Source organism: Salvelinus fontinalis, chromosome 18 (assembly GCF_029448725.1).
Source record: "Salvelinus fontinalis isolate EN_2023a chromosome 18, ASM2944872v1, whole genome shotgun sequence".
Taxonomy (NCBI): domain Eukaryota; kingdom Metazoa; phylum Chordata; class Actinopteri; order Salmoniformes; family Salmonidae; genus Salvelinus; species Salvelinus fontinalis.
In genome coordinates, this window is record NC_074682.1 from 1,387,641 (window position 1) to 1,409,305 (window position 21,665).

Consider the following 21,665-nt stretch of genomic DNA (forward strand, 5'->3'; position numbering starts at 1 on the left):
AGTCAAGTTTTCTCCTCTCAATGCAAACCTTGTCGGACATCTACTGCATATTGGAAAGCAAGACCAGCAACAGGACATTTGCATCACTATGGTACTGAATAGCGGCTCTGGGAGTAACGGTTTGCATAGTGTAATTTACCATAGAACACTAACTTCTAGTCCACATTTTCACATTTCCAAACTTGTTCATGTTTACTTATTTCAAACGGGAAAAGCCTGTGCGCGTTTCTCCCTGGCTAAAATTCAAAGGAAGATCAGAGGATGAAAGTACTGGAAAGTGTCCCTCTTTTATTGGGGTGTTGGACTCTCTTATACCTGGACTTTATCCCAGCGTCACTGAGCCATACCGGCATTGCAGAGTGCGCACCCGAGAGCGGAGGCAAGGAGCACACAGGCGGAGCAGGTGAAGGAGCCAACCCGGGAATTGGCTCAACTGCCAGGTCGACGGTAGGAAACTACGGCGCAGGGGGTTGGAAGTCTCTAAGTGCTGCGAGGATCACGCGCATTAGAACAGGACCCCCGCTGATAAAGGGCGAGGCAGCCAAAGCGAAAGCTGTGACATTAGTGTCATCACCGCACAGCGTAACGGTCAGCCGTGCTCGCGGAGCTGTCAATTTGGGGCCCAAGGAGGCTGTGCGCTATTGGGCACCCGGCGGGGATGCTACTAAAGCAGCAGCTGCGCCTGTTCCCGTGGCGTTGAGCATGCAAACAGGCAAAGGCTCAGGCAGGCCTGGACAGAGCAAAGGAAACACTGTCCCCAGAGCTGCAACATCAGCTCGAACTGGACAACAAAAGGAGGTTGACGTGCAAAAGCACATCGCTCGGTTGGCCCAAATGAGTGGCAAAGCAACGGGCAAACTTAACGGCAGATACTCTCCAAAGCTCCTATTGGTAACTCCGCATGACTACATGTTGTCACTGTATTGGTCACTATCCACAGGAGGGGTGAACACTAGTGTGCTGCACGAGGCTGGCATGGCCAACACCATCACAAGCTTTGTGGATAAAGGACAAGGTAAACTTTTGATGCCATATAAACAATGAGTTATACAAACATGATAACAGTGGTGTCTCATAATACACAAAAATCTGCTTTACTGCTTGCAAAGTCAAAATAAGGCTTATCAATTATGGATAAGTGGTCCAATAAAAGTAACTGTTCACCTTTGCCAAAGAAAATATAATCATTATAATCAATTCTGAATATGCTTACTTATCTTTAATTGTAGCATTTTGTTACGTTGATCAATTAAACATATCCAAGAGACAGTGGAGCTGTAGGCCTATGCTCATCAAACCAACCTCTTTATGTAAGAGGTAAGGTCAAGCTAAAGTCGAAGCAAACTTGAAGCTGAAGTCAAAAGGTCTCTTGGTGTTTGACATAATAGTTTTTAAAACTCTTGGTTTTGGGTCTGTCACACTGTCAGTAGCCATGTGCATAGTCATGATTGGGGTGGCAGGTAGCCTAGTGGTTAGAGCATTAGATTAGTAACCGAAAGGTTGCAAGATCAAATCCCCGAGCTGACAAGGTAAAACTCTGAACAAGGCAGTTAACACGCTTATTTAACAAATAAGAATTTGTTCTTAACTGACTTGCCTAGTAGAATTAAAAATTCCCTCAGTTATTTAAAGTGTAAACAAAAAATAATGTATTTGCTGTTTAAAGCTCTTTAAAATAATGTTTATGCTTATATTTCTAGCTGCTAAAGGTTTACATTTCAAGCAATTAATGTACTTTAATTTTGCCCTTTATCTGTATAACAGGTTGGTGACCTTCCCCTTTGTATGACTAAGAAGTTGTAACTGATCCCTTGCCAGACATTACATTTTTTCATCTGTAAAACAGTACACACTTCTTCTTTTTCCCCATCACCTCTTTCTCCTCCTCTCCTCCTCTTCCTTAAATTCTCAGTTTCAGATGTGTTTTTATCTCTGGTTGGGCTCCTAAATCTGCAAGTCACTCTACCCTTTCTCAATATATTTTGTGTTGTCCAGGTTTTGTTTGGTCCACTCTTAGCAAATGCCATATGACGTGGTGGTAGATCCACTCATAAACAGCTGCAGGTCCATAATAATGGTCTGTTTACAGTTCAATGTGGTATGTAGTCTGCAAATGTCTGGTTTTAATGTAATTTCAAACGCATAATGTGCCTGGAAGAAAATGCTGCCTTTAATTTTTATATGGCCACGCTTTCCCTCACCAAAGAAAAAATTACACATAACTCTTACCACCTGTGTCTTACCTGAGAAGCTACATTAACATGTAAAGAAACATGTCAATATGATGGTTATTCTTGCCCTTGACTCTGTTATCTTCTTTTACAGATGCCCGTATTCCCCAGCTGAGAAGACAGAAGTATTACTTCAACATCAGTTCCCTGGAGAAGGAGGGGTTACTGGGTGCCGAGCTGCATATACTCAGGAAAAGACTGGCTGATCCACACAAAGCACTTTCCACTGACAGAGTTTTCTGCCTGAAGCTGTTCACTTGTGTAGCAGGTAAGCAGAAAGCTACACTGCTCCAAACTCAAACCATCAAGGACCACAATTCGCCCAAATGGGAAGTGTTTGACATTTGGAAACTATTCAAGAATTTCAAGAACACCGTCCAGCTTTGCTTTGAGCTGGAGGGTTTAGAACGGGGAAGCCCCGTGGACCTCAGGGCACTGGGCTTCAGTCGTCCGGGCAGGCAAACCAAAGAGAAGGCCTTTTTCCTCATGTTCGGGCGCACCAAGAAAAATGACTTGTTCTACAACGAGATCAAAGCTCGGTCGGGCCACGACAACAAGACTGTGTACGAATACCTGTTCACTCAGCGGCGCATGCGCCGAGCTCCAACCAACCGCGGCAAGAAGCTAGCCAAGAACCCCAAGCCTCGTTGCCACAGGAAGCAGCTGCACGTCAACTTCAAGGAGATGGGCTGGGACGATTGGATCATCGCCCCACTAGAGTATGAGGCCTACCACTGCGACGGGGTTTGTGACTTCCCTATTCGCTCGCATCTCGAGCCCACCAACCACGCCATCATCCAGACGCTCATGAACTCCATGGACCCCGACTCGACTCCGCCCACCTGCTGCGTGCCTACTCGCCTCAGCCCAATCAGTATCCTCTACATTGACTCGGCCAATAACGTGGTCTACAAACAGTATGAGGACATGGTGGTGGAGTCCTGTGGCTGCAGGTAGCAATGGACGAAAGACTCATCTGAGGTCTTGGTTTTATAGTTCAGCCTGAAATCCTACAGAGTTTGAGTTAAATATTTTGAGTTAACAGATTGTTTAACACTCGAAAGTTTTAGAACACTGAGTCATTCGAGGGTTTTTATTTATTTGTACTATTTTCTATATTGTAGAATAATAGTGAAGACATCACAACTATGAAATAACACATCTGGAATCATGTAGTAACCAAAAAAGTGTTAAACAAATAAGAATATATTTTATATTTGAGATTCTTCAAATAGCCACCCGTTGCCTTATTGACAGCTTTGCACACTCTTGGTATTCTCTTAACCAGCTTCACCTGGAATGCTTTTCCAACAGTCTTGAAGGAGTTCCCACATATGCTGAGCACTTGTTGTCTGCTTTTCCTTCACTCTGTGGTCTGACTCATCCCAAATGATCTCAATTTGGTTGACTGCTGCATCAGGTCACCTGCTGCAGCACTCCATCACTCTCCTTCTTGGTAAAATAGCCATTACACAGCCTCAAGGTGTGTTGGGTGATTGTCCTGTTGAAAAACAAATGATCGTTCCACTAAGCCCAAACCAGATGGGATGGCATATCGCTGCAGAATACTGTGCTAGCCATGCTGATTAACCTCTCTTGGGTAGGTGAGACGTTAGCGTCCCACCTCTTCAACAGCCAGTGAAACTGCTGGGCGCCAAATTCAAATACAGAAATACTCATTATAAAAATTCAGAAAACAAAACATATTTTACATAGGTTTAAAGATTAACTTCTTGTGAATCCAACCACGGTGTCAGATTTTTAAAATGCTTTACGGCGAAAGCGTACCTTACGATTATTTGAGAACATAGCCCACTAGACAAATCATTACAAACAGTAGCCAGCCAGGTAGAACAGTTACACAATTTAGAAATAGAGATAAAATGAATCCCTTACCTTTGATGATCTTCATATGGTTGCATTCAGCAGACATTCATTTACTCAATAAATGTTCCTTTTGGTCGATAAAGTCTCTTTATACCAAAAATCTCAAAAACGCAGTCAATACAGGAAGACAAAAAAATCCAAATTGTATCCGTAAAGTTCATAGAAACATGTCAAACGATGTTTATATTCAAACCTCAGGTTGTTTTTAGCCTAAATAATTGATAATATTTCAACCGGCCAATAACGTCGTCAATTTAAAATGCAAACAAGAAAGTCACTCTCTCGGTTGTGCGCATGAAAAAGATCCGTGACACTTTAGGCTCCACTCATTCAGACTGCTCTTACTTCCTAATTTTTCAGAATACAAGACTGAAACAATTTCTAAAGACTGTTGACATCTAGTGGAAGGCATAGAAACTGCAATTTGAGTCCTAAGTCAATGTATACTGTCATGGCATTGAATAGAAAACTACAAAACCAAAAAAATAACTACTTACTGAATAGACTTTTCTCAGGTTTTCGCCTGCCAAATCAGTTTTGTTATACTCACAGACACTATTTTAACAGTTTTGGAAACTTTAGAGTGTTTTCTATCCAAATCTACCTGTTATATGCATATCCTATCTTCTGGGCCCGAGAAACAGGCAGTTTAATTTGGGCATGCATTTCATCCAAAATTCCCAATGCTGCCCCCTACCCTAGAGAAGTTAAGTATGCCTTAAATTCTAAATAAATCACAGACAGTGTCACCAGCAAAGCACCACCACACCATGACACCTCCTCCATACTTTACGGTGGGAAATACACATGTGGAGATCATCCATTCACCCACAGCGCGTCTCACAAAGACACGGCGGTTGGAACCAAAAATCTCCAATTTGGACTCCAGACCAAAGGACAGATTTTCACCTGTCTAATGTCCATTGTTTGTGTTTCTTGGACAAAGCAAGTGTCTTCTTCTTATTGGTATCCTTAGTAATGGTTTCTTTGTAGCAATTCGATCATGAAGGCCTGATTCACACAGTCTCCTATGAACAGTTGATGTTGAGATGTGTCTGTTACTTGAACTCTGTGAAGCCTTTATTTGGGCTGCAATTTCTGAGGCTGGTAACTCCGGGTCTTCCTTTTCTGAGAGCAAGTTTCATCATAACGCTTGAGGGTTTTTGCGACTGCACTTGAAGAAACGTTCAAAGTTCTTAACATTTTCCGCATTGACTGACCTTCATGTCTTAAAGTAATGATGGACTGTCAATTCTCTTTGCATATTTGAGCTGTTCGTGCCATAATATGAACTTGTTTTTTTACCAAATAGGACTATCTTCTGTATACCACCCCTACCTTGTCACAACACAACTGATTGGCTTAAATGCATTAAGAAGGAAAGAAATTCCACAAATATATTTTTAACAAGACACACCTGTTAATTGACATGCATTCCAGGTGACTACCTCATGAAGTTGGATGAGATAATGCCAAGAGTGTGCAAAGCTGTCATCAAGGCAAAGCTACTTTGAAGAATCTCAAATATAATCACAAAGAAAACCTTTCAATGAGTAGGTGTGTCCAAACTTTTGAATGGTACTGTAAGTATTCACACCCCTGAGCCAATACTTTGTTGAAGCCCTTTGGCAGTGATTACAGCTGTTAGTCTTTCTGGGTAAGTCTATAAGAGCTTTCCACACCTGGATTGTGCAACATTTGCCCATTATTCTTTTCAAAATTCTTCAAGCTCTATCAAATTGGTTGTTGATTATTGCTAGACAACCATTTTTAGTTCTTGCCATAGATTTTGAAGAAGATTTGACTCAAAACTGTAACTCGGCCACTCAGGAACATTCACTGTCTTCTTGGTAAACAACTCCAGTGTAGATTTGGCCTTGTGTTTAGGTTATTGTCCTGCTGAAAGGTGAATTCATCTCTCAGTGTCTGGTGCAAAGCAGACTTAACCAGGTTTTCCCCTACGATTTTGCCTGTGCTTACATCCATTGCGTTTATTTTTTATACTGAAAAACTCTCCAGTCCTTAATGATTACAGGCAAAGCCATAACATGATGCAGCCACCACTATGCTTGAAAATGTGGAGTGACACTCAGTAATGTGTTGTATTGGATTTGCCCCAAACATAACACTTTGTATTCAGGACAAAAAGTGAATTGAATTTGCTAAATTTTTTGCAGTATTTCTTGAGTGCCTTGTTGCAAACAGGATGCATGCATTGGAATATTTGTTTTCTGTACAGGCTTTGATTCTTTTCACTCAGTCAATTAGATTGGTATTTTGGAGTAACTACAATGTTGTTGATCCATTCTCAATTTATTCCTATCACATCCATTAAAATATGTAACAGTTTTAAAGTCACCGTTGGCCTCATGGTGAAATCCCTGTGTGGTTTCCTTCCTCTCCGGCAACTGAGGTAGGAAGGAGGCCTGTATTTTTGTAGTGACTTGGTGTATTGATACACTATCCACAGTGTTATTAATAACTTCACCATGCTCAAAGGGATAACCAAGGTCTGCTTTTGACATTTCTACCCATCTACCAATTGATGCCCTTCTTTGTGAGGCACTGGAAAACCTCTGGTCTTGTGGTTCAATCTGTGTTTGAAATTCACTGCTCAACTGAGGGACCTTACAGATCATTGTATGTGTGGGGTAGAGAAATTATGTAGTCATTAAATACTCACGTTATACACAAAAATTGCACACAGAGTCCATGCAACTTATTATGTGACTTGTTAAGCACAATTTTACTCCTGAACGTATTTAGGCTTGCCATAACAAAGGGTTTGAATACTTATTGACTCAAGACATTTCACCTTTTAATTTTTTATTAATTTGTAAAAAAAAACGTAAGTACACTTTGACATTCTGGATTATTGTGTGTCGGCCAGTGATAAAACATTTCAATGTAATACTTTTTTAATTCAGGCTGTATCACAACAACATGTGGAAAAAGTAAAGGGGTGCGGATACTTTCCGAAGGCACTGTATCCAGTGATGTCTTGGCAAGAGATTTCAACTAAATTGATCTATTAATAATAAATAATAATGATATATTGATTTGACATAGTGCTTTTCATTACACAAGGAATCTCAAAGTTGCTGTAAAAACCAAACAACAATTTTTATTCGATGTGGCAGATTCTTGGGTGATGGCTTCCACAATTTCAGATGATAATAAGATGGAGAGTTTTCCCAATTCATGCTCTTTTCACATCAAATCAAAATCAAATCAAAGTTTGTTTGTCACATGCGCCGAATATAACAGGTGTAGACTTTACCGTGAAATGCTTACTTACAAGGCCTGAACCAACAATGCAGTTCAATAAATAGAGTTAAGAAAATATTTACAATAACAAGGCTATATACAGTGGGTACCGGTACTGAGTCAATGTGGGTGGGTACAGATTAGTCAATGTGGGGGAGGGGGGTCAATGTAAATAGTCCGGGTGGCTCTTTGATTAATTGTTCGGTAGTCTTATGGCTAGGGGGTAGAAGCTGCTTGGTGTGCCGGTACCACCTGCCATGCGGTAGCAGAGCGAACAGTCTTTGACCTGGGTGAATGGAGTCTTTGACAATTTTTTGTGCCTTCCTCTGACACCGCCTAGTATATTGGTCCTGGATGTCAGGAAATTTGGCCCCGGTGGTGTACTGGGCCATACACACTACCCTGGTAGTGCCTTACCGTCAGATGCTTAGCAGTTGCCATACCAGGCGGTGATGCAACTGGTCAGGATGCTCTTGATGGTGCAGCTGTATAACTTTTTGAGGATCTGGATTCCCATGCCAAATCTTTGAGGTGGAAAAGGTGTTGGAAAAGGTGTTCAAAGCCATTCAAATCGTTGACGCCGAGGCCATTCCTGAGTCCAGTCACTTCTAATATACAGGGTCAGCATAGGCCTCGCTGCTTTGCCTAGCCTTAATTTGCACATGTGTATTGTCTCAACATATAGCCTGGGGTAAGCTGAGCACATTTGGGAATGTCTACATAGTTCGGCGCTCTTATCCTATGATCGCATCCCGCATCCTTTGAACTGAACAAAGCTAGGTAGCTAGCTAAAACAATCTGACAGTTCCAAATGAACAATATTGGACTTTAAACAATTTTCCAAGTTTGAATAATGTAACGCGCTATTTGGCAGGTTCAACTGATAGATTGGATATTGGCTCTATCACTGATGAGAGCGTAAATACAATGGTATTTACATTTGGTGTTTTTTTAATGTTGGGGTTAATATGTACAGTGCCTTGCAAAAGTATTCATCCCCTTTGTGTTTTGCCTATTTTGTTGCATTACAACCTGTAATTTAAATTGATTTTTCTTTGGATTTCAGGTAATGGACATACACAAAATAGTCTAAACTGGTGAAGTGAAATGAAAAAAAATGACTTTATAAAATTATAAATGATAAAAATTCAGGAAAAGTGGTGCGTACATATTTCTATGAAGCCCCTAAAAAAGATCTGGTGCAACCAATTGCCTTCAGAAGTCACATAATTAGTTAAATAAAGTCACCTGTGTGCAATCTAAGTGTCACATGATCTGTTACATGATCTCACTTGTTCTGAAAGGCCACAGAGTCTGCAACACCACTAAGCAAGGGGCACCACCAAGCAAGCGGCACCATGAAGACCAAGGAGCTCGCCAAACAGGTCAGGGACAAAGTTGTGGAGAAGTACAGATCAGGGTTGGGTTGTAAAACAATATCCAAAACTGTGAACATCCCACGGAGCACCATTAAATCCATTATTAAAAAATTTAAAGAATATGGCACCACAACAAACCTGCCAAGAGAGGGCTGCCCACCAAAAATCAGGGACCGGGCAAGGAGGGCATTAATCAAACAGGCAACAAAGAGACCAAAGATAACCCTGAAGGAGCAGCAAAGCTCCACAGCGGAGATTGGCGTATCTGTCCATAGGACCACTTTAAGCCGTACACTCCACAGAGCTGGGCTTTACGGAAGAGTGGCCAGAAAAATGCCATTGCTTAAAGAAAAAAATAAGCAAACACGTTTGGTGTTACAACATTAACAATGTCTACCCTGTATTTCTGATCAATTTGATGTTATTTTAATGGACAAAAAAATTGCATTTCTTTCAAAAACAAGGACATTTCTAAGTGACCCCAAACTTTTGAACGGTAGTGTGAGATTACAGGTTTCTAGTGATTTACAATGTTAAAAATATAGAACAGTTGCCTTTACAATATAATTTGTCTTTTGAACTCTTTTGAAAGAATGGATTTAAATATGCAGTATATAGTATATTCCCCTACACTCCAAACTCTAATCAGATTATTCTCTATGAACTGTCAATTTCCTATATATGTTTAGAAATGTGTGTTTTAACAGAATCATTCATTATTTACTGAATCAGGTTTTGTTGTCACTATTTGTAGCCTGCAATTGTGGCAAAGTGGCAAACTGAATCCAATTGTACAGTATCGAGAGAAAGGTATTGTGTTTCCCGAAGTAATCAGAAACATATGCGCCATCATATTCAAAGATTTTACAGAGTAACTTAATTGAACGCAATGTTAATTACAGGCTCATTACACTGTGTAACACTGACATTTTGGTAAACCTTACGAAAGCATGTCTGTGTTAACACCAGCAGGAGAACAACCCCTGAACAGCAGTTCCTGTGAGGATTACGTTTATAGACTTTTGTGGATTTGTCCAGAGTAAGTGTTCCATGTCCTAAAGGTATTTTCTACAGCTTTGCATTTTTGTTGGTTTTACTAGCAGATCTGGCTTGGCTTCCCTGACCGATGTTTAACATTTAGTAAATGAATTTCCTTGACAGATGTTGCAGGAATTTGATCATGTTGCTGGCCAATAGCGTCATCCGGTTTGATCGGGGTAGGCCGTCATTGTAAATAAGAATTTGTTATTAACTGACTTGCCTAGTTAAATAAAGGTTAAATAAAATACAAAAATAGCTGCATAAGTAAAACAGACAAGTTATATCTGGCATTGAGTATGACACCTATGTTTAAAGCTGTTTCTTGGATTTGCTGCTCCAGGATGTATGAATTCTTAAACACACATACTCTGTAACTGTATAAGTGTTCCATGCTGTAGATGCATATTTTTCCACCATGTTTTTGATCCCCTGTTTGGAACCTACACAGCACAACTCATCCCTGAGTTGCACAACTCTCTGGTGTTGGCAAGGGGACACATTTTTCTAAGAGCAATTATTATTAACAGGTGTAGACTTAGACAGTTGATAAGAATAGTGATCATAGACCCAATGTCTGAGACATACTCTCACACTCTTTCGCTCACATATACTCATTATTTTATTTTATTCGACATACATGAGTATATACAGCTGTCTACAGTATTTTCATTGTTGCCATGACATATTCCTGAAAATGAGAGGCAAGCATATCAATGGTATGCATAGTTTCTGGTCTCCGGTTACCGAATTTGGCCGACAGTTCCTTGCATTGTGAGACAGATACATTTTCTGTTTCCTTCTATTTGCAATCTCTGATCGACAGCAGAATAATAAGGGTGCATCTTCATGGCTAGACATATTAATGGGGATGTTTCAGCTTTAGTAATACATCTGTGCTGCACATCTGTGTGGAGCAAACTGGGGTGATATATTTAAGCTGCATTACTCTGTATACACTGCCAAGTACCTGTCTCTCTGACTCTGCTTTCCTTCTTCGTTTCCAATGTGGCGAACACCTGCAGAAATACGCAGATATTTCCAGTTGTCATTGAAAATTGAGTCTCTCATAATATTTGCAGGCCACCCTGGGGAATATTTATTTGGTGATTTATAAAGTTTTGTTGTATTTATTGTAGTATGCCAATTGTGCAGTCGTTTTTTGTTTAAGTAATATATTGGCAAGAGGGACTCTTTTTATTTAAAAGTTGATAGGTTGAGGGTGAATGGGGCTTAGAACCACCTACACTTTATAAATGTACGGGAACAGAACCTGGAAATTTGACCCGGGCACATGCTTCAATGCATTTCTTAAACATGGACACAGTTTAAAATAAATTGATGTAATAGGCGCTACAGCCCACTCTCCATATGACGTAAAGGAGAATTTCACTATGTAGGATCCTAATCTGTATGTTTGATGTAAATGGCATGTTATACAAGGTTCCAGATACTTCTTTTTGCAATTTCACTTTAGCAATTTCACCAGCAATTGACTTCCTGGGCCTTATTCTGGAGTTACAGGGTGTCCAAAAACATGAATAAAGTCTCCAAAAACACCCAAATATATTGTTTTACAAATGACAAAGCTCTCAGTATCGTGATGCAGGTCTTTAGACATTGTACACATTCAATTGTGTTAATACCGAACTGGATCTGCAATGATATAATCCATTTTGTTCAAAACAAGCAATCATTTTCGAGGTGTGCATATTGGCGTGCATGCGTGCACTTCCTCATTCCTCTCGCTACTGTGCGCGCTTAAGTACGGGGCGTGCTACTGGCACAGGTACTAAATAGCTAGCTAGCTAGTTACGTTGTCAGTCACTTACACTCAGATCAGCCAGGTGACGACAAGGGCACTGAAGCAATTTTTGTTCAGTTATTTGCTGAATATCGATGAAAATGGTTTGCAGATGTGCAATCCCAACATGCGACAATGCAATGAAAAAACATAGCTAGTCCAATAACTTTTCACAGACTTCCCTTGGCTAGTTGTTCTGCAAAGACGCATAAACACACCCAGACACAGATTTCTTGCGTTGGATCAACGGGTTTGTAGCTAGCATTTCTCTGATAACAACTTCTGTAAACCACCAACAACAAGACAAATCCTTGGTAAAAAAAATATTTGACGAAAACAGCTATACCAACCATTGAAGGACGTCACTGCGCCTGTCAAGGACCAGCAGAAATTGGCAAGAGATATGATATGAAGCTAGCTAGATAATAAAGTATCGAACATCACTGACGCAAGGAAAAATACTGAAGTTGTTTTGTGCTTCGCTATTGTTATTTAATTCTACAAAACATGTAGTTTGCAATTTTAGACAGCTTGGGGCGCTTTTACATATCCCCTGTATAATTCGAATCCTGTAGCTTTTGTTTAGGTACCCTCTTCGGCGAGGTCCAGTTACAAGTTGTATTACTCATCATTGTATTCTTTACCTCTTTGAAGTCACATCATTACTCTCTTTTTGTTTTCAATGCCCTGCTCCACTAACGTCTGACTTATCAAACATCTCTGTTATAGATTTAAAATGACAAGTTATAAAACCAGTTAACAGGGTAGGTTAACTCTGGAGACTCCTTTGGTGTCGACAGGTAAATCAGCTTTTAATTATCTTGCACCTCACGTGCAAGGATTTTGCGACCTGTCCTTCAGGGCAGATCCCCACCTATTTTGAGCCCCACCTGTTTAGAAAAAGATATACAGTTGAAGTCGGAAGTTTACATAGACTTAGGTTGGAGTTATTAAAACTTGGTTTTCAACCACTCCACAAATTTCTTGTTAACAAACTATAGTTTTGACAAGTCGGTTAGGACATCTACTTTGTGCATGACACAAGTCATTTTTCCAACAATTGTTTACAGACAGATTATTTCACTTATAATTCACTGTGTCACAATGCCAGTGGGTCCGAAGTTTTTCAAACACTAAGTTGACTATGCCTTTAAACAGTTTGGAAAATTCAAGAAAATGATGTCATGGCTTTAGAAGCTTCTGATAGGCTAATTGACATAATTTGAGTCAATTGGAGGTGTACCTGTGGATGTATTTCAAGGCCTACCTTTAAACTCAGTGCCCCTTTGCTTGACATCATGGGAAAATCAAAAGAAATCAGCCAAGACCTCAGAAAAGAATTGGAGACCTCCACAAGTCTGGTTCATCCTTGGGAGTCATTTCCAAACGCCTGAAGGTACCACGTTCATCTGTACAAACAATAGTACGCAAGTATAAACACCATTACACCACTCAGACGTCATATTGCTCAGGAAGGAGACGCGTTCTGTCTCCTAGAGATGAACTTACTCTCGTGCGAAAAGTGCAAATCAATCCCAGAACAAGCTGGTTCCACCATTGGGGTGCTAGGACAGAGAAGAGCTTGGACTAGGCTGAGCGGGCGCTGCCCTCCTTGCGTGGGAGGGAAAAAGACCAGAGGTGGGTTGGGGTGTAAAGTTTGAGGATAGGCTGTAGGCAAGCACCATGGTCTTGTAGTGAATGCGAGCTTTGACTGGAAGCCAATCAAGTGTGCTGAGGAGCGGGGTGACATGGGAGAATTTGGAAAGGTTGAAAACCAGGCGGGCTGTAGCGTTCCCCACAAGCGGGGAGCCCAACCAACAGTGAGTTGCAGTAGTCCAGACAGGAGATGACAAGTTACCTGGATTAGGACCTGGGCCTTTTCCTGTGTGAGATAGGGTTGTACTCTAAGGATGTTGTAGAGCATGAACATAAAGGAACGAGTCACTGCTTTGATGTATGCAGAGAAAGACAAGGTGTTGTCCGGGGTCACGCCAAAGTTCTTAGCACTCTGGGAGGGCGACACTGTGGAGTTGTCAACCGTGATGCAGAGATCTTTGAGCGGGAAGGCCTTCCCCAGAAGGAAAAGCAGCTCCCTTTTGTCAAGGTTGAGCTTGAGGTGGTTGGCAGACTTAGTGTGTACATCTTATGCATATGTGGGAAAATGGCTAATTGTTGTTTTATTTCTTCTTAGGCACACCCAGGTGCAGTATTGGTTTTCCAAAACAAACCAAATCCTGGGTTGCTAAGAAAATTTACGAGCCAACAAAACAGACCTTCCTGTTGGACCTGGTAGAGTGTGTGCTGCAAGGACAGGAGGACACGACATTGGTGTACAAGGACCTGCTCTCCCATGTACAACTTCCAAGATGACCACCAAAGAACATAGCCAGTGTTCCAAGACCAGACAAGGCTGAGATTGTAGCTGCACGCCGGTCCCAATTCGGACTTCTGCCCCTTACCACTGTAGCTCGAAAAGGACATGAACGTTTCCACTCTGGTGCCGACACCCCACTGAGAGCTCCTGCTACCTAATCACAGCCACCGCACAAATGGTAATCAAAACCGGTTAAGGCCAACTTGGATGTATGTCTTCTTGTATGTCTATTAATTATAATCCACATAGTAATTCACATTTCCTGTTGCTGCAGGATTGTTTTCCTGTTGTAGCAAACTGGCTTAAAATAAGATCCTACATCTGTACTTGACTCAACTGCAATGTACCCACCCAACCTACTCTGTTATTACTGTATAGTTTACTGTTCCAATCCAGTCACTTTATCCTACCAACCACCATCTAGCTAGCCAATGCTACTGTACTGCACTGATACTGTAGACAATCTCCTCTGAAACCTCTCTCTGACCCTGGGAGTTAGGGAACCAAACTTTTCTCTCTAGAACTCTCTCAGAAGGCAATGGGTGAATTAACTGTGGATGAATTGCCCTCTACTGCAAGATGATAGTCAGGCTCTGGTCATGAAGAGTGTTACCAAGTTCCGTCGTCAGCTCCATCCACAACAAGTACCCCTCACCCACCAATGCCTACGTTGGATTCAATTAGGCAGATGTTGCCTTCAGAATCCTTTGAAAAACCTTCCACCGATGGCTCATCACATTTCCCTTCCCTTTCTACTGTATATCTCCTTTTCTCATTCATGGGAAAATTGTGATTTTGTGTTACATGTATAGTAAGGATTATATGATCTTGTACACAATGGCAGCTGAAAGTAGAATTGCAGTATACAAAGAAAGAATGTGTTAATGAGAAAAGGACGCAACTGGGCAGCACTCGTCATGACCACGGCCAAGTCGTTCGTTTTTCAATCCCCATTCTAAGACCACTCCGTAAACCATCAAGTCTATATTGCCGTGAAAATACATGGAAAAAAACAAACATGTCAGCTCGTGAAAGCCGAATAACACTAGGTAGGTCTACTGGTGGATATGTGGGTGACTGGTGACATTCTCTATTTGACACAGCATACGAATACTGTAATGTTGTGAAATTGCAAAAAACAAGAGTTTACTTATTTGCTACTGGATGGCACTATTTTCTTCTAGAATTTGAGCCATTTTCAGTTCATCAGAACAACTGATAGATTGCTTTTGGCCAAACTCAAGATAGGGAAAGCCGTGACTAGTGTGGTTTGTGTTATGGGTTGCAGCACTAAAGTTTTAAATGAATATTAGGCACCCTTAAATGATGAGCAGATGGCATCACTTGTCTCACATCAGCTAATTGTCTAATCATCAATAACAATGCAAAGAAAATGTGCTACAGTGCTCAGAGGTTAATAATTATGTTATTTAGGCCTAGCAAGTTTCCCATCCTAAACCTTGAAGTCCACATTTGTTGGGACATCGGTCATAACAATAACACAGAAACGTTCAATCGCACCAATAGAGTGCTCGCTGTAATAGATCCTGTTGCACTAACTAGTCCATGGCAGAGCAGGGATCAGTTACTTATTTTCAGCAGGGAAAATAGACTTCCTCTGGAAAGAATCAACTGTCAAATTAACTGTACTGGAGCTCATGGTATGTTTTGTAAAACGTTATTGCATTAGGCTGACTCCACAATCACCCGACCTCAACCCAAATGAGATGGTTTGGGATGAGTTGGACCGCAGAGTGAAGGAAAAGTAGCCAAAAATTGCTCAGCATTTGTGAGAACTCCTTCAAGACTGTCTGAAAAGCCTTCCAGGCGAAGCTGGTTGAGAGAATGCCAAGAGTGTGTCATCAAGGCAAATGGTTGCTACTTTGAAGAATCTCAAATTTGAAGAATCTCAAATATTTGGTTACTACATAATTCCACATGTGTTATTTCATAGTTTTGATGTCTTCACTATTATTCTACAATGTAAAAAATACTAAAAAGAAAGAAGAATCCTTGAATGGGTAGGTGTCCAAACATTTGACTGGTACTGTACATAAAATTATCTGTTAGGTCCCTCAGTCGAGGAGTGAATTTCAAGCACAGATTAAAACTAAGACCAGGGAGGTTCCTATTGGTAGACGGGTAAAAAAAAAAAAAGATGAGATTGAATATCCCTTTGAGCGTGGCGAAGTTATTAATTACATTTTGGATGGTGTGTCAATACACCCAGTCATTACAAAGGTCTAGGCATCCCTCCCTGACTCAGTTGCCGGAGAAGAAAACCGCTGAGGGATTTCACCATGAGGTCAATGGTGATTTGAAAACAGTTACAGAGTTGAATTGGCTTTGAAAGCAGAAGACTGAGCATGGATCAACCGCATTGTAGTTGCTGCGAAATACTAACCTAAATGGCAGAGTGAAAAGAAAGCCTGTACAGAGTACAGATATTCCAAAACGTGCATCATGTTTGCAATAAGGAACTAATGTCAAATGAGACAAGGAAATTGACTTGTATTCTATTTTTAAGCAAGGTTGTGGCAGCATCATCTTATGGGTATGCTTGTCATCGGCAAGGACTAGGGAGTTTTTACGAAATAAATACATGGAATAAAGCTAAGCACAGGCAAAAGTCTTGAGGAAATCCTGGCTCAGTCTGCTTTGAAATACAAATTCAAATTTCAGCAGGACAATAAGCTAAAACACAAGGAAGATGTACACTGGAGTTGCTTACCAAGACCATATGGAATGTTCCTGAGTGGCCTAGTAACAGTTTTGACTTGAGTCTCACAACTCAATCGCTGGTTGAAAACTGTTTTCTGCCACTCCCAAAAGATAGAATTTGTACATAATTGGCCCTCTTTCTGGGACTCACTCCTCAGCCTGGCCTGCTGAGGAGTGACGGACTCCATCCTAGCTGCAGGGGTGCTCTCATCTTATCTACCAACATAGACAGGGCTCTAACTGCTCTAGCTCCACAATGAAATAGGGTGCAGGCCAGGCAGCAGGCTGTTAGCCAGCCTGCCAGCTTAGTGGAGTCTGCCACTAGCACAGTCAGTGTAGTCAGCTCAGCTATCCCCATTGAGACCGTGTCTGTGCCTTGACTTAGGTTGGGCAAAACTAAACATGGCGGTGTTCACTTTAGCAATCTCACTAGAATAAAGACCTCCTCCATTCCTGCCATTATTGAAAGAGATCGTGATACCCCACATCTCAAAATAGGGCTACTTAATGTTAGATCCCTTACTTCAAAGGCAGTTATAGTCAATGAATTTATCACTATTCATAATCTTGATGTGATTGGCCTGACTGAAACATGGCTTAAGCCTGATGAATTTACTGTGTTAAATGAGGCCTCACCCCCAGGTTACACTAGTGACCATATCCCCCGTGCATCCCACAAAGGCGGAGGTGTTGCTAACATTTATGATAGCAAATTTCAATTTACCAAATATAAAAATAAGTTTTCGTCTTTTGAGCTTCTAGTCATGAAATCTATGCAGCCTACTCAATCACTTTTTATAGCTACTGTTTACAGGCCTCCTGGGCCATATACAGCGTTCCTCATTGAGTGCCCTGAATTCCTATCGGACCTTGTAGTCATAGCAGATAATATTCAAAAATTTTGTGATTTTAATATTTACATGGAAAAGTCCACAGACCCACTCCAAAAGGCTTTCGGAGCCATCATCAACTCAGTGGGTTTTGTCCAACATGTCTCTGGACCTACTCACTGCCACAGTCATACTCTGGACCTAGTTTTGTCCCATGGAATAAATGTTGTAGACCTTAATGTTTTTCCTCATAATCCTGGACTATCGGACCACCATTTTATTACGTTTGCAATCGCAGCAAATAATCTGCTCAGACCCCAACCAAGGAGCATCAAAAGTCGTGCTATAAATTCTCAGACAACCCAAAGATTCCTTGATGCCCTTCCAGACTCCCTCTGCCTACCCAAGGACGTCAGAGAACAAAAATCAGTTAACCACCTAACTGAGGAATTCAATTTAACCTTGCGCAATACCCTAGATGCAGTTGCACCCCTAAAAACTAAAAACATTTGTCATAAGAAACTAGCTCCCTGGTATACAGAAAATACCCGAGCTCTGAAGCAAGCTTCCAGAAAATTGGAACGGAAATGGTGCCACACCAACCTGGAAGTCTTCCGACTAGCTTGGAAAGACAGTACCGTGCAGTATCGAAGAGCCCTCACTGCTGCTCGATCATCCTATTTTTCCAACTTAATTGAGGAAAATAAGAACAATCTGAAATGTATTTTTGATACTGTCGCAAAGCTAACTAAAAAGCAGCATTCCCCAAGAGAGGATGGCTTTCACTTTAGCAGTAATAAATTCATGAACTTCTTTGAGGAAAAGATCATGATCATTAGAAAGCAAATTACGGACTCCTCTTTAAATCTGCGTTTTCCTCCAAAGCTCAGTTGTTCTGAGTCTGCACAACTCTGCCAGGACCTAGGATCAAGAGAGACACTCAAGTGTTTTAGTACTATATCTCTTGATACAATGATGAAAATATTCATGGCCTCTAAACCTTCAAGCTGCATGCTGGACTACTATCGATCCTATCGAATCTTCCATTCCTCTCAATTTTTTTTGAAAAAGCTGTTGCGCAGCAACTCACTGCCTTCCTAAAGACAAACAATGTATACGAAATGTTTCAGTCTGGTTTTAGACCCCATCATAGCACTGAGACTGAACTTGTGAAGGTGGTCAATTACCTTTTAAAGGCGTCAGACCGAGGCTCTGCATCTGTCCTCGTTCTCCTAGACCTTAGTGCTGCTTTTGATACCATTGATCACCACATTCTTTTGGAGAGATTGGAAACCCAAATTCGTCTACACGGACAAGTTCTGGCCTGGTTTAGATCTTATCTGTCGGAAAGATATCAGTTTGTCTCTGTGAATGGTTTGTCCTCTGACAAATCAACTGTAAATTTCGGTGTTCCTCAAGGTTCCGTTTTAGGACCACTATTGTTTTCACTATATATTTTACCTCTTGGGGATGTCATTAGAAAACATAATGTTAACTTTCACTGCTATGCGGATGACACACAGCTGTACACTTCAATGAAACATGGTGAAGCCCCAAAATTGCCCTCTCTAGAAGCCTGTGTTTCAGACATAAGGAAGTGGATGGCTGCAAACTTTCTACTTTTAAACTCGGACAAAACAGAGATGTTTGTTCTAGGTCCCAAGAAACAAAGAGATCTTCTGTTGAATCTGACAATTAATCTTGATGGTTGTACAGTCGTCTCAAAAAAAACGGTGAAGGACCTCGGCGTCACTCTGGCCCCTTATCTCTCTTTTGACGAACATATCAAGACTGTTTCAAGGACAGCTTTTTTCCATCTACGTAACATTGCAAAAATCAGAAACTTTCTGTCCAAAAATGATGCAGAAAATTGTATCCATGCTTTTGTTACTTCTAGGTTAGACTACTGCAATGCTCTACCTTCCGGCTACCCGGATAAAGCACTAAATAAACTTCAGTTAGTGCTAAATACGGCTGCTAGAATCCTGACTAGAACCCCAAAATTTGATCATATTACTCCAGTGCTAGCCTCCCTACACTGGCTTCCTGTTAAGTCAAGGGCTGATTTCAAGGTTTTACAGCTAACCTACAAAGCATTATATGGGCTTGCTCCTACCTATCTTTCCGATCTGGTCCTGCCGTACATACCTACACGTACGCTACGGTCACAAGACGCATGCCTCCTAATTGTCCCTAAAATTTCTAAGCAAACAGCTGGAGGCAGGGCTTTCTCCTATAGAGCTCCATTCTTATGGAATGGTCTGCCTACCCATGTGAGAGACGCAGACTTGGTCTCAACCTTTAAGTCTTTACTGAAGACTCATCTCTTCAGTAGGTCATATGATTGAGTGTAGTCTGACCCAGGAGTGTGAAGGTGAACGGAAAGGCTCTGGAGCTGTTCTGCCTGTGGCTATGGAACCCTGACCTGTTCACCGGACGTGCTACCTGTCCCAGACCTGCTGTTTTCAACTCTCTAGAGACAGCAGGAGCAGTAGAGATACTCTCAATGATGGGCTATGAAAAGCCAACTGACAGTTACTCCTGAGGTTCTGACTTGTTGCACCCTCGACAACTACTGTGATTATTATTTTTTGACCATGCAGGTCATTTATGAACATTTGAACATCTTGGCAATGTTCTGTTATAATCTCCACCCGGCACAGCCAGAAGAGGCTGTCCACCCCTCATAGCCTGGTTCCTCTCTAGGTTTCTTCCTAGGTTCTGGCCTTTCTAGGCAGTTTTTCCTAACCACCGTGCTTCTACACCTGCATTGCTTGCTGTTTGGGGTTTTAGGCTGGGTTTCTGTACAGCGCTTTGAGATATCAGCTGATGTAAGAAGGGCTATATAAATACATTTGATTTGATTTAACTTCAATGAAAATGTTAAGACTTGAAAATTGAAATGATCAATAATGAACTTGACAGAGCTTGATTTTTTTTAAAGAATAATGGGAAAATATTTCACCATACAGGTGTGCCAAGATCTTAGACTTACCCAGAAAGACTCACGTATTAAAAAAAATATATATATGTAGGGGATGGGAAATGATGCAGACAATTCAATTGATAGAAGTCACAATCTATCTGCAATATTAAAGCTGATCTCTGCAAATGGTGATTCAAACATGCATTAACTCAGGGGGTTGAATACTTAACTAATCAATATGTATTAGTGTTTTTATTCACTATTAAGGTATAACAAAAATGAAATTTTACAGAGTATTTTGTGTAGATCGTTAAAAGAAGTTTGTAACACAACAAAATGTGGAAAAAGTCAAGGGGTTTGAATACTTAATGTAGTCAACAATGGTGCAACAATTCAGCTTGATTGTGTTATATATAAATCAAAGCTAGTATTTGACACAAGTAATTGACAGTAAACCGGAAAAATTATGAGAAGGGGGAATCATTTTCACAATTCTCTCCCCAAATTCTCATTACTGAAAAGCGTCTGGAATTAATTCTCAGGTAATTTATAACATTTTACTTTAGAAAAACCAAACTTATTTAAATAAAAAAACAAAATATGTTGCTGTAGTTTGTCCACAAATCATAAACATTGTATACAGCACATCCGGAAAGTATTCAGACCCCTTGACTTTTTCCATATTTTGTTACATTACAGCCTTATTCTAAAAATGATTCAATTAAACGTTTTACTCAATCTACACACAATACACCACAATGATAAAGCAAAAACAGTTTTCTAGAAATGTTTGCAAATGTATTAAACATAAAAAACAGAAATACCTTATTTAAATAAGAATTCAAACATTTTGCTATGAGACTCAAAATTGAGCTCAGGTGCATCCTGTGTCCATTGATCATCCTTGAGATGTTTCTATTGTGTGATTGGAGTCCACTTGTGGTAAATTCAATTGACTGTACATGATTTGGAAAGACACACACCTGTCTATATAAGGTCCCACAGTTGACAGTGCATGTTAGAGCAAAAACCAAGCCATGAGGTTGAAGGAATTGTCAGTAAAGCCATGAGACAGGATTGTGTTGAGGCACAGATCTGAGGAAGGGTACCAGCATTGAAGGTCCCGAAGAACATAGTGGCCTCCATCATTCTTAATTGGAAGAAGCTTAGAACCACCAAGACTCTTCCTAGAGCTGGCCGCCCGGCCA

General features: G+C 40.8%; 1 protein-coding gene across 1 annotated transcript; it reads left to right on the plus strand.

The window, feature by feature from the left end:
* Nucleotides 1-261: 261 nt before the first annotated feature.
* LOC129814792 (growth/differentiation factor 5-like) lies at nucleotides 262-3,374 on the plus strand. Its single transcript, XM_055867822.1, has 2 exons — nucleotides 262-1,015; nucleotides 2,326-3,374. Exons 1-2 carry the CDS (start codon nucleotides 262-264, stop codon nucleotides 3,186-3,188), a joined length of 1,617 nt encoding a protein of 538 aa, XP_055723797.1. The 3' UTR covers nucleotides 3,189-3,374.
* Nucleotides 3,375-21,665: the final 18,291 nt, after the last annotated feature.

Excerpts from the sequence above, each read along its gene's own strand:
- LOC129814792 (XM_055867822.1), top strand. The coding sequence starts at position 262 with ATGAAAGTACTGGAAAGTGTCCCTCTTTTATTGGGGTGTTGGACTCTC. Across the intron at positions 1,016-2,325 it reads CTTTGTGGATAAAGGACAAG|ATGCCCGTATTCCCCAGCTG; the intron begins GTAAACTTTTGA and ends CTTCTTTTACAG.